General features: G+C 39.1%; 1 protein-coding gene across 4 annotated transcripts in view; it reads left to right on the top strand.

Annotated features, from left to right (window-relative positions):
• Nucleotides 1-13823, top strand: part of GRB14 (growth factor receptor bound protein 14) — a 117749-nt gene that overhangs the window by 53905 nt on the left and 50021 nt on the right. The window contains exon 3 of one of the 4 annotated variants that reach the window (XM_086718784.1): nucleotides 322-410. The exons of 2 other annotated variants lie outside the window; for them this stretch is intronic. In XM_086718784.1, the coding sequence (XP_086574910.1) occupies nucleotides 322-410 (89 nt within the window). Of the gene's footprint in view, nucleotides 1-133; nucleotides 411-13823 lie in introns of those variants that run through there. One more of the 4 variants, XM_025934824.2, reaches the window with a different exon arrangement.

Here is a 13823-nt window from a genome sequence, read left to right as displayed (position 1 = left end):
TGCTTAGTCAACAAAGATGGCATTAAATTGCACTGTTTTGGAAAAAAAAGTTAAGTGAACTAGATGCCTGTTAATCTGGTTCTTTAAATATCATAAACAAAAGTATCAGAATGTTTTTCCAAGGACAAAGGCGGAGTTTTCCCAGCTTTGATTGGTTGCTGCCTTGTCCTGTCCCACGGCCATCCTTAATTGGCTTTGGGTAGATTGGAATCACATAAGCAGAGTGACATTTATTACTTTCTTAGTTTCTTTGCACTGAGCCCTGAGATTCCCAAGTAGTAACTGTAAAAGATTTCTTTCATTTCGTCCATGATCTACAAGAGGGGATCATTCTACGAAGAGCAGGCATGAGTCTGAGTGCGAGAAGAGTCACTCTGCCTGCAATAACGCCAATAGTCCTACAGAAAAGGGTATGTGACTTCTTTTGCCTTTTTTTTTTTCGTTTTGCTGTTTTTCTTTCTTTCTGCTACCGTGTGTTTATTAATATGTTGGAAACTTTAGTTACATATCCTGAGAGAGATTGTCATTCATTGAGGCTAGAGGTAATTAAAGGGTATATTATTGAAATTAGACAAAAGGGGGAAAATGCTGTGCTAGAATGTCTCTGTGGTAAAAAAAAAAAAAACAAAAAACAAAAAAAAAAACTCCATGGAAAAGCAGTTTGGTCTCGATTTCAGGGCATTGTGATTTAGAGAGTATTTGAAGCTTTTGCTTTTTTTTTTTTTCCTTCTGTAACTTCAGGCCTCTTTGCCTTTAGTTCAGTAGAAAATCTGCTAGCTATTATGTTTTATATTTGTGTACTGAGAAGCAGTTTCTTTGTTTCCCTATAATTCATAATACATCCATCTTCATTGTTGAATGGACTATATAATTGTTTTACTGTTTAACCATATGGCACCGGTTTATTAGCCTCTGGTTTCTACCAATTTCTATTGAGTTGCTGCCTATTTGCTTAAGAAAAACTTTCCATTATATTCCCTTGTGAAAGAGGTTTCTGTTAATTATTAATGCAATCAATCCTGTGTATGAAAATATTGTATCTTTTGGTTTTTTGTAAAGTTTATTTCCATGTCTTACTTGCAGCATCGTATTTTATAAGGTAATGATAAGTATAACATGCGATGTAGTATTTATAATACTAAACTTTTCTGGTAAATACACCAAATAAGAACAATGCATTTAAATCCTTAAAGAATCAAATCTCCAGTATAGAAAACAAAAGCACCAACCCACATTTTTGGCGATATGCTTTCTGAATGGTTTTGGTGACGCTAGAAACTAATGTTTATTTCCGTACCTGACTTTTAATAGTTAACTGTTAGTTAGCTATTAGTGTATTCCGTAAGTCAAAGGTCATGGTTTAATTTGTTTAAATATGACAAATGTAACAATTAAGGTGTTTTTTTTTAAAAAGAAAAGTATCTTTTTTATTGTTTTTAATTTTTAGGTTTTCAGTTTATTTTCTTACACAGTCAGCCATTTATTCACTAGGGACATTTTATTTGGCATTGGAATTGTATATGGTAATTTTGCCAACATTTGTTCTTTATCTTTCTTCATGTCTTTTTCTCTCATCTTAAGCAAATTTAATTGAAAATACTTTGCTTTGAGCTTGAATCTTTATTTTGATTTAGACTTAGCATTAATAGTGACTGTATATATAGATTCCCTGACTCACTGGAATGTGAAAAGTATACTAATATGTATCAAATGTGTGTTCTTATGTCTGAGTTCTTGATCCAATTGATATACCAAGAAGCTTCCATCATGTTCTTTTGGATGACATGCTGGTGTGGTAGGAAGCATACTACCTGAGCTGTCTGTTTACTAGCTGCGTGACCTTGGGCAAGTCACTTAAGCTCGCGGTCATTACTTCTTCACCTGTAACATAATAGCTGAGGGATTTTCATTAAAAGCTTTCTGCAGTCTTACCTGTGTCTGTAATTCTGTGAATCAAATAATATATTTTGTATTTTCATAGTTAAAATATTTAAACCATTTATTTTTTTTTTTTTAGAGTATTAGAACATTAGAAAAAGATGCTGTCATTTTCAAGGACTTTGAGCACTTAATCCAGGGCACTTCGTATGAATAAAACTCGGCTAGAAAATCCAGTACTGACTGGTAAATAGCAGAACAAGAATATTCTGGAAAGCTGTGATTATAATTGGTGTTAAGTCTGAGCTGCCGATGGTCACATCATTGTGATTTCTCTTGGTCTCTTATAATAAGCTGCTTGTCAGGTTTTTATTATAATAATTACATAAGTAATTGTGCCCAAGTCCATGTTATTCCTTTCCAGCGAGTACACATATTAAATTTCCACGTAATTTAGGACATCACCATTTGCTGAAGGTACTTACGCTATTTCTTTGTCATGGCATTTTAACCCCTAGAAGGCCCCTTATCTAGAAGACTATCCCGAAAATCTTAACATCTCTTACTTTAGGAATTGGGCATTTTTATAACTAGAAAACATCCATCTGCTCTGGTTACACCATGACTTTTTTTTCCCCAAGATTGAAAATTATTCCATACTTGTAATTAACTTGTCATTTTCCATATGCACCATAATTTAAGGCGATCTTACAAATTGGTACCAGCATTTCTCAGAGTGTTTTGGGGGCAGCTTCTTGTTTTCCTAACAAGGCAGCAAGTGCCTTTTGCGTAAGATTGCCATAAAGTTTGCTCATCCTGCATGAGTGGCTCTTGAAAAATAATTTGCCAGTTGGAATCCTAATCATTTGAAAGGCTGAGGGCATTTCTGAAAATGCTTAATAGCACTAGGGAATAATTTTGTTATCAGTCTGTGTATGTGATCTAAATGGCCTTAAGATTCTCCTGAGAGTGGCTGAGAACTTGAACTTTAAACATGGCCTGTAACACAGTATGGGTCTTTTTTTTTTTTTTTTTTTTTTTTTTTTTTTTTTTTTTGTAGAAGATCAAATACACTTTGATCTTTGAGGGACAGGGATTTTTGGTAGATTCTCTATCAAGTGAATTTTAGGAAAGATATTTTTTGTGTCCTCCAATTCTATTAGGGTCTTATTTCCTTGATTCTGGTTCACCAAGGTTCTAGTGAAGAAGGGTTCATCATATCTCTCAGAAATGGTTACATCCTCACCAAATGCTCTGAATGAATATTTTACCTCATAGCATTTTTCTCAGGGAACTACTAGGTTATATCTTTTCTTTTTTTCTGATGAGAGAAGTCTGAGTCTCTTGGGTGTTGAGTGACTTATGCAAGGTCACTCAGAAGGTCAATGGCAAAGCTAGAAATAGAATCTAGGTCTTGTGACTTCAGTGTGTTTCTCCTAGATATGTGTTACCTCCTGAAATTAATATGTTAATGAAATTGCCTTATGGGGTGTATAATTGCCATTCAACTTCTAGTCTGGAATTAGCTTAGGCAAATCCTTTCATCTCCCTCTGCACCTCCACCAACTCCCATATGTTCTAGTGTAGAAAACATTTTATTCAGAAAGCAATTGTCAGCAGCAAAGAGTGTGTGTGTGTGTGTGTCTGAGAGAGAGAGAGAGAGAGAGAGAGAGAGAGAGAGAGAATGAGCATTTATACCCAGAGCTCTAGATTGGTACAGTACATCAAGAAACTATTTTAAGGTCCTAGAGAATTAACAAAAGACTCAAGCATTGTAAAATATATATTAAGTATAATATAAAATTCCTATTCTTTTTATAGAGAGCCTTCAAGATCAGAAGGCCAGATGTCCATTTTCTGATTTTATGGGTAGGCATGTTCTAAGCCTCTATCAGATTTATAGAGTTTTGTGAATTATGTTTACAAGCATTTCTCCATTATTTATCCATACCACAATTATGAGATGTTCGTAAGCACACAAGATCCTAAAGCATCTTCTGAAGTCTCAGAGAAAAAAGGGATAATTTCTTGAATATATTTTCCTTAAGATTCAAATCCTTTTGAAAATCTGAAATTCATGAGTATAATATGGAGCAGCGCCATTTATCCAAAGATTCAATTCTCTGTCTATACAAGAGAATAGTTTATGTTATATTCATTTCCTTCCTCATACAGTTAGAATCATTGCTATGACTTTCTAAAAATAGTTTTGTAAAAAGTGAAAGAATACAGATTATCATATCACTATTTTGCCCAGAAACTTTTAAATATACACAGAATCAGTCCAAATGTGTGTAGCATTCACTGAGCTTCAGGGCTTGTGTGCCCCGTGGCTTCTTCCCCAGCTTCCTGTGAAGTCTCCACTCAGTACATGGCTTTCTTCCTTGTGCTCCAAACAGTGTTTGATGTTTGTCCTTCTGTACTTCTGCCCCCAGTTTTGTGCTCCGTGGCCTATAGACAACTCCAGGATTCTGTTTGCTTTCCCAAAGGCTGTTTGTTGTCTGTGTCCCAGCTCAAGCTTTTAAGACTTTCTCAGCACATCTATCTTGGTGGTGTCTTGATTCAGGATCAGTGGACATGCCTTTGTTGCTTACTTCCCAATCCAGTATGTACTGCCATGTGACATCAATTTTAGTATCATCTTTTATGATACTGAAGTCTCATTAGCCATCCACAGTTATGTATCTTCTGCTTTCTGGCTATTTAGAGTTGACTTTTAGTGTTCTCTGTGTTACCGTGTGTGTGTGTGTGTGTGTGTGTGTGTGTGTGTGTGTGTGTGTGAATGTATAGGTCTTGTACTATCTGGTTTTCAAAATTTGTTGTTGTTGTTTTTATTTTTGTCTTACCACTAGATTTTAAAAATTTAAGAGACTCCTTAAATAAAGTGCTTTGTCAGTTACGAGCTGAATTTCTATTTCACATACCCAGAAAACTGAAATGACAGTGCATTAAATGGGGAGGAGATTTATTTTTCTTTCACTTTACCAGAAGACTCAGTCTAAAACTAATGTAGCAGCCCCACAATGTCCTCAGGCAACCAAACTTCTTGCTTTCTGTTGTATCTTCCTTAGTGTGGGTCTCTTTTCCTTTTATGGAAAGAGGAATGCAAATCTCCAGTCATCCTGCTCACATTCCTGGCATACAGAATGGGAAGCACCAAGGGCTTGCTGGCCTCCTCTGTCAGATGTTAACTGCCACCCTGAGGTAACCAGGAGCTTCTGCTTCATCTTACTGGCCAAGATTCTGTCATGTGGTCAGTCCTGGATACAAGGGGAGCCAAGAAGTGGAGGCCTTGAGCTCCACACACTGTTCTTCTCGTTAGAATCAGGACTCTTCAGGAAGGGAGAGGGGAACAGTGATTCTTGGTGGGCAGCTAGCCATCCCCACCACAAGTGCCTCCAACATATTAGACATTCAATAAATATTTCTCCCTTGGATTTTTCTTATTGTGTTTTCAGGTACAAAATATGGCTTTGCTTTTTTGTTTGTTTGTTTTAAAGATTTTATTTTTAATAATCCCTATACCCTACATGGGGCTCAAACTTACAACCCCAAGATCAAGAGTCTCATGCTCCACTGACTGAGCCAGCCAGGCGCCTGTCTCTATGGTTATGCTTTTTGAACAAATGTATTCTGTTACTTGTATGGGGGTAGTAGAAGGTATAGTAACTGGGGGAGAGAGTAGATTTCCTGAGCAGGGGAGGGTAATGGAGACCCACAGACGGCTGGCTTCCTTGGTTGGAAGGTAAGGTTGTGAAGTGGTAACCAGTACAGTATTATTTCTGTCTACACGGAGTTCTCATTCTTGCTAAACCTCACCCTTTCTTCTGCCCTTTTTGTTGTATACAGGGTACCTTTGTTGCATATCCACCTAGGAAGGGTACCACAGAGACAAATGGATTTTGTGTTTTCACAAAATGTTTTCTTTCCTGAGAAGTGAGTTTTTAGGAAGTGAGCTACAGTAGAGAATGTTGGTGTGTTTTAGAGCCAGGCAGCTCTGAGTTCGAGCTCAGCTCTGTCACTGACCAGTGGTGCGACTTTGGGTGCCTTCCTTGAAACTTTTCTGAGGATCATTTTCTCTGTCCTGGGGATGAGGATGTTTCCTCACAGAGCAGTTGGATAAATATTTAGAAATACTTGACATGTAGTAGAAGCTCGAAAAAATGTGAGTTTCTTCCCCACCCCCATCTGTGAAATAGCATGTTTTACTAGTTTCATAAACAGTTTAAAATCTCGCTATTACAATGAGCATAAATTGTTTTGTGCCCTGTCCTATTAAGGTAGTTATCCTTGTAGTAAATGAATCAAACAAAAAGTAGTTGTCCTTGATATATTACAGCCAGGGAGAGGAAGGCAATGTGTGTTTCACATGCTGGTTCCCTCAGCTCTTTTACTGTAACTTTAGGTGGGCTGTAACTGAATTAAAAAATAATAATCCAGGGGCACCTGGGTGGCGCAGTCGGTTAAGCGTCCGACTTCAGCCAGGTCATGATCTCGCGGTCCGTGAGTTCGAGCCCTGCGTCGGGCTCTGGGCTGATGGCTCGGAGCCTGGAGCCTGTTTCCGATCCTGTGTCTCCCTCTCTCTCTGCCCCTTCCCCGTTCATGCTCTGTCTCTCTCTGTCCCAAAAATAAATAAACGTTGAAAAAAAAATTAAAATAAAAAAATAATAATCCAACTATTATATGCTGACAATTTTTACTTTTAAGCTGGGACCATAGATTTAAATATAATTAGATAGGTTCGATTATTTCTCTTTTCACTGTCCTGGGGAATATTAGGCAGGAACTTCTGGGTTATGTATTTGAAAGCGGTAAAATTGTGCCTAATATAGAGACATTTGTCTCAGTAGATAAAAGTGATGTTGCTGGAATGTTAGCTACATGATGGCAGAGGCAGTGTCACTTTTGATCATCACTGGACTCAAGTGCCCAACATGGGGCAGGTACAACATTGGTATATAATTACTGTTAGTTGAATAAACACAATGTTTGAAAAAATAGAATTGGACTGTTTGAATACTCACCTGTTATTGGCATTTCCTTCTCTACATTCGCAACCCTGTTGCATTCACTTCCTTTTCCCCTGGTTTCATACCTTGTGAAAAGCCACTCAGAGTCCACCCTGCATCGTCATTACCTTTATCCAGCTCCAGCTTGCTGCTGTGGGCAACTCTGTGTACTCACTGCCCTCGACACACACCCATAAAATGAAAACAGCTCTAACGTGTCCAGCACTGATTACACATTCTCTTTAGTCCTCATAAGAACCCTACAGGATTGGTGGACAATTCCAGTTTGGGATGAGGAGTGTGAGGCTTGGAGGAGTTAAGTGCTGCCCACAGCACACGTCTGGTCCGTGACCAGGCAGGACTGAGTTCCGGGCCAGCTCCGTGCATGCAGGAGGCCACCTCTCCCAGCCGCGTGGGCTCACTTGCGGCGGGGCCTTTTCCATCTGCCGCTAAGAGCTCTCTGCCCTCTCTTGCAGTCCTTTGGTTGGACCAGTCTCACCTTTCTGCCTGTCTCTCTTCTTCCTCTTGTCATTTTATCTGGTTGTGTACTCAATCTTGCCTCAAAGGTGTAGCGACTAAACCCTATGTCAGAGTTCCTTAGCACTCAATAGTACTGGAGAAGCCTCTGTGACTTACTGAATGCCTTATTTGCTTTCAAAAATTTACAGTAATAAATCACTTATATTAATTGAGCCCTATCAGTTTGCCAGCAGTTTGCCAATTTTTAGTATGAGGAATGTAACTCGTAACCTGGTGGTTGAGGATCTGATCACAGAGCGGACTGCAAAGTCCACCATCACCATGAACACCTGGACTGAACCTCCATATGAATGAGGGCCATGACCCACATTGTTCTGTGAACCACAGTGCCTGGTCCACATTTGGCAAGGAAGGCAGATTAAAAATAGGCTCATTAATAGTCTCAGACCCTTGCCTGGGGGCAGTCTCAGGGCTGGCTCTCCTGACTATTCTCCAGCAACGGAAGCCAAGTCTAGAAAATAAGAATCTCTTTTTGGCGGAAGAAAGAAGCAAGGCTTTTGGTAATTTCAGATATTAAACCCTCTGAGAGGGTAGGGTCAAGATTTTCTACCCCTGTAAGATATCAAAAACAGTTGCTCTTCAGACTGTTCCTAAAGAAGAGGAATTCAAAAATCGTCTTTGGCAAAAACACCATTGTTAGAAAGTGATTATAAACGCTTCCTAGTCGGCCATGTACGGTTAGACATATACATTCAGTTATATTAGCGAAAATTTCAGGGATTTTATAGTTTCAGAAGATAAATTAGTTTGGGTAGTTCTATCAAGATTCAAAGAAATGTTTTGAAATTACCATTCTAAGTACCAGACTAACTCCAGCTTGAGTTCCAGGAAGGATTCTTGCTGAGGTGACTTGATATACAGTGTGTGTGTGTGTGTGTGTGTGTGTGTGTGTGTGTGTACATGTACATATATTCCAAAAAATCCTTATTGAAGTTAGGATGTACACGATTGATCTGAAAAATTCCAATTGTTAAGAATATTTAAAAATAGCTTTAAACATTTTAAAAGCTTGTAATTATGATAGTACCTGCACAGGGTTAAGAATGTTAAAGTTGTAATTTTCAAAACATCGTTATTTTCTCTATTTGTACACGCTGAGAAGTAAAGACTCCCTCTGCTGGCTGTTTCAGGACATGCAGATTTCCGGCAAGTTAATATGGAGAAAAGTGAAACAAGGAACAACCTGTCTTGATATTCCAAAAGCAAGGTGCTTTGGCACATACGTGCATTTTTATATTGTGGTTTTTAGTTATCTAACACTTTTTCTGAGATGGCGTGTAGAAGCAGCGGCTTACAGCCACATGGAAGTTGGAGGAGCAGAGTGGCAAGAACCGAGGCAGGTCGGAGCCCAGAGAAGGGACTCTGGCTGGCTGTGCTGGGGAACAGCTAGCATCCCAAGCAAGTCAGACCTTCTTCAGTCTCGGCTTCTTTGTTTGTAAAATGAGAGGATGTCAGTGGATGTTGTCCAAGAGTCCTCTTGACCTTTCATATTTTATGATTCAAGCAGCACTGACTGTATTTCTTGTACACAAATGTGCTTTATACATGTTTTTACTGATATAAAATAAATATTTAGCAAAGTGAAAGAAAGGTAAAATTACAAAAATGGTTATAAATCACTTGCTCCTAGTGCTGACACAGCATGGGAGTGTTAAGTCTAGAAAGTGATATTTTGTGTGCTATTATAAGTTTATACAATAATATCTCCCAAATGTCCCAGAAAGACAGCATAGCACATTTCATTGATCCTGTGACACCTTAAGTTACAAGAAGCATCATTATGTTCTATGTTTCCAATGAAACTATGACAGACCACTGATGGTAAGTTACATCCAAGTTTCAGACAAGTTAAATGTGAGGAGATGTGCTTTTAAAAATTAGTAAAATATTTCTGGGGCGCCTGGGTGGCGCAGTCAGTTAAGCGTCTGACTTCAGCCAGGTCATGATCTCGCGGTCCGTGAGTTCGAGCCCCGCGTCAGGCTCTGGGCTGATGGCTCAGAGCCTGGAGCCTGTTTCCGATTCTGTGTCTCCCTCTCTCTCTGCCCCTCCCCCGTTCATGCTCTGTCTCTCTCTGTCCCAAATATAAACGTTCAAAAAAAAGAAAATTTAAAAAAAAAATTAGTAAAATAAGGCAGTTCCTGAAAGTGCTTCAACTGATGCCAGACAACCCAAGAATTGCAATAAAAAGTCCAGTGTTCTGGGCACTAATAAACATTCTCTTTCTACTCTTCATGTTTCCCCCTCCCTTTTCTTAACACTTTTTCCACCCCTCCCCAACTTGTCCTTCTCACTGTGTGAAACTGTTTTTTCACTTTTTTGCCTAGACATGTCTTATGGGTATTCTGGGAATAAATGATTGCTTAAACCCTGAAACGAGATACTGGAATAACATTGTGTCCAACATAAGCATGACCGGTGGTTTTCTGCTTTAAATATGAATAAGCATTAGCACTTGTGAAGGTTTTTCTTTTACTTCAAAGACGAATTAGTCAGCACTGGCATCTTCACAGGAATTACATGAGTTTTAAAAACACTGAGGCTTCAGAGAACACTCTTTTGATGAAGTCACTGGAAACATTAGTGTGGGATTTGGGATTTGACCCTCTTTATTCATATTGGATTTAGGTCCTAAAATAACACGCATATATGCATATGTAGATGTGTGTGTGTGTGGTTTAGGACATCTTTAGACTTTATTTTTAGTGTTTGCCTTCTTTTATAATGAAATTGGAGCTGTTTCTTTTGCCTCTTCCCCCTGCCACATAACAGAGCACACTGAAAGGGCTTCCAGTTTTTTAATCGCAAAACTGAACCCCCACTTGAGTCTTTCTGGCTACCCATGAGGGAGAGGAGAAGGAGCAGCCTGTAGGGCTCTTGGCCTGAGAAGAAGGGCAGAAAGGGTCAAGAATAGAGTTGGAGTCTCAGAGAGGGTAGAGGGGTATCAGGGAGACTTTCTGCGTGCCCCTTGGCCTGCACACTGGGTCTCTTCTCCTGGATGGGAGACTGGCCAGGCCATGATGTGACAGTGTTACTGTTCTAATCTGTCAGGTGTGGCAGTGCTCAGTCCCCTGCAATGTCAACTTTGGGGCATTTCCACGCCGGGCCCCTTTGGCTTGATGCTGGATGGGAAACAAATTCATACATCATACATCTCTATCCGTATATTTTGAATTTATATCCATAACTTCTGGAAGTTCTACATGTATCTCCAGTAACACAGGCCATTTTTTAAAAAAAGTTTATTTATTTTGAGAATGAGAGAGTGTGTGTGCACAAGCAGGTGAGGGGCAGACGGAGGAGGAGAGAGAGAATCCCAAGCAGGCTCCATGCTCTCAGTGCACAGCCTGACTCAAATCTTGATCTCAGGAACCGTGAGATCATGACCTGAGCCAAAATCAAGAGTTGGCACACTTAACCAACTGAGCCACACAGGCACCCCAGCAACACAGGTCCTTTAACTCTGAATTCGTTTATGTGTTTATCCAATCAGGCCCTGTGATTTCCCCACTGAGATGAAATCGCATACAAATGTAGACAAGTTCAGAGTTTTTACAGAGATGGTGTGGGGGTGATCCAGCTTGTGACCTAGAGGACTGTGGACTCAGGGAAGGAGCCTGGCTCAGTCACTGGTGACTTGATGGATCTGCCTCACGGAACTCGGAACCATCTGCCTCAGTTTGGTTAATAAACCCTCGTAGGGTAGATGTTCTGTTACTCGTCGCTGAACTGGTTCCTAAATGATTAGGTGACCGTGTGGTTGTTTGCCATTATTGTCTTACCAATTTGTACACATGTTCTTGTGAACTTTCATTTAAAATTTAATTCTGTATTTCCAACCATTGGGAAAAGGCATTCTGTCATTTGTGGATCTGAAAACTGCTCCCTTCCGTGGTGGGCTCCCTGCTGGTTTGCACCGATGGAAACCTGTGGTCCGCAGTGCTGGGTGAAGAGCCTTCTTGAACATGCCTTCTGACACTTGAGCTTCCTCACCCGCTCCTCATAACTTCGTGCCTCTGCTCTTGGCAAAGCGGTCTGTCTCTTGTTGCATGCGTGTTTTTTGCTTCTTCAGTCCTTGGTGTCTTTACTCCTAATATTTAATATTTGTCCTGCCCAGAGGTCCTCTGACCTTTATTTATTTTTTTTTTTGAATTCTCATAGAATACCAGAATTGAAATGGGCCAGAGAAGTCACCTTCTCCACCTTTATTCAGTTCACAGATTTCATGAAAGCTTTGCTTGTGTTTTCTCTTTGGTCTCCGGGTATTTTTTCTCCCCTGGAGGTTTTCAAACCCTATGAGGTTTCAAAGCTACTGTTTTGGAATGCCTAATGTTGTCTCCTGCAGGGCTATGCATGATGGCTTCATTTTTCACTATAAGAATAGTTTTGATTATCAGCTGTGTGCCAGGTACTGTACTAATTGCTAGAGACACAAGGGGAAGAAAACAGTGACATCATCCCTGCTGTCATGCAGCATTCTGAGCAGTGGAGGTTGATGGATAGTAATCACGTGGTTGTGCACATGCATACGTGGCACGAAGGGCCTGGACCTAAACTGAGAGGGTCATTGAAACTTCCCCACAGAAATAATGGCTCATGTGAGGGATGGAAAGTAGAAGGTGGGGAGATAGTGTACAAAGCAGCTCTAGTAGCATATGCAAAGGCCCCGTGTCGGGAAGGAGCACGGCTCTTTCAAGAAACTGAGAAAAACAAAATAATATGTTTGGAGTTAGAGAAGAAGGAAAGGATTATAGGGCATAGACCTGAAAGGAGCCACAAGGGTATGGAATAGACAAGTTCGTGCCAGTCAGTTTCTGTAATTCTGATATTGGTGACAATACGTATTTTGAGTTAATATCTTATAACTAATTGAACCTGTGCTGCTCATGCTCAAGTAAAATGTGTTATTGAATATCTTTTTTAATGGAGAGAATGGAAGACATCCTAGTACCTGACTTCTCTAAACCATGTACTCTTTTGCTCTTAATAAACATTTGACAATTAGAAAAATAAAACAGAGTGGCCATAAAGAAGCAGTAGCTTTCCTTGAGCTGTTAGGGCCTTTTGAACAGTTTTTGTTTTTTAAAGTATGCCATTTTGCTAGAGATTTGGAATAAGTAATAATGAATATATTATTTTCCATTTCCTTCAAGGGAACACAGTGAGTTACTTAATTCAAAATATCTGAGACTGTCTTCTCTTATCTTAGGACACTGCATTCCTTATGTAGAAGAATGTAAAAATCCAGGGCCACTCTGACCTTGATATAAAAATATTTCTTATGATTTAGGTACATTGCCTATCTGTTAAAAATAATAAAGTAAAAAATGGAAACATTAAAAGATAGCTTTATAATCCTATTGCACTTGGATGATAAACTTTTAAAGAGCTATAGAAAATAAACTTTCCTTGGGACCTAGTTGAGGTCACACCTCTAAGGGCCTTGTTTCTTACTTTCTATTAACCATATGTAAACAAAATAGATAATTAATGGATACAATGGATAAATTAATGTTTGTTTTTAGAAGTTATATACTTTCTTCATGGTAAGGTCTTAGTATTTAAATGTGATGTTTAAGTTATTGTAAATTAAATAGTAATTAATAAGAGTCAGTGTCTAATTAAATATTAAATGTAGTATTTAAATGTAGTTAATTTAAAAGTTAAATTTAAATTTTCCCAAAATAAAAACTTTGGCACAAGAGATAACCATGCCCCAATGATCTTTTTTTTTTCTTCCTCTTTTGCTCTTTCTTCTTATTTTCTTTCTTTATTTAAAAATTTTTTCTCACTTCATTCTGTGGATTCTTGGTCATGTATTTATGCATAATCCATGCTTATTTTTTACCTGCTGAGTGATTATCCCACCTTCCATCCCCCTCCTCTGAAAAAAAAACAAGGATACATGGGGGAAAGCTACCCTGTATTAATTCCTTACCGGTGCTCCCTTCTGCTCTGTGACATTGCCGCATGACCAGATGGCAGTCCTGAGTTTGTCTCAAATATTCCAGGATGAATCCGGGCTGAGAAAGGACTATCTATACCATACCGTCACATTCCTGGGGTCTGCAGGGAGGAGCAGAACGGCTGCCCGTTGGGGCCTTGCCTAGTGCTTTCCTAAGGCTTTATGAATAATCTGCTCTGAGAATCAGAATTTCCAGTGATTGTAGCAGATGATTACCATGTGTGCTTTGGAGGCAAGGTGATACATATCGGATTGACTTTCAAATTTGATCCCTTTATTTTTTCAGAAATGGCCGTTGTTTGATTTTTAAATATTTTATATCTTTTAGTCTTGAGGCTTTAGGGGCCTCAAGCTTTCTTCTAAAAAGTTAACCATTTCTTGCCATCTCTGTATATTTGAATATTGTGTCTACCGCTTTGAAAATGGGTTATGTT

The sequence above is a fragment of the Puma concolor genome, chromosome C1 (assembly GCF_028749965.1).
Source record: "Puma concolor isolate L17-30 chromosome C1, mPumCon1.1.hap2, whole genome shotgun sequence".
Classification (NCBI taxonomy): Eukaryota; Metazoa; Chordata; class Mammalia; order Carnivora; family Felidae; genus Puma; species Puma concolor.
Note: the sequence above shows the minus strand (reverse complement) of the source record. Positions and strands in the feature narration are given on the sequence as shown.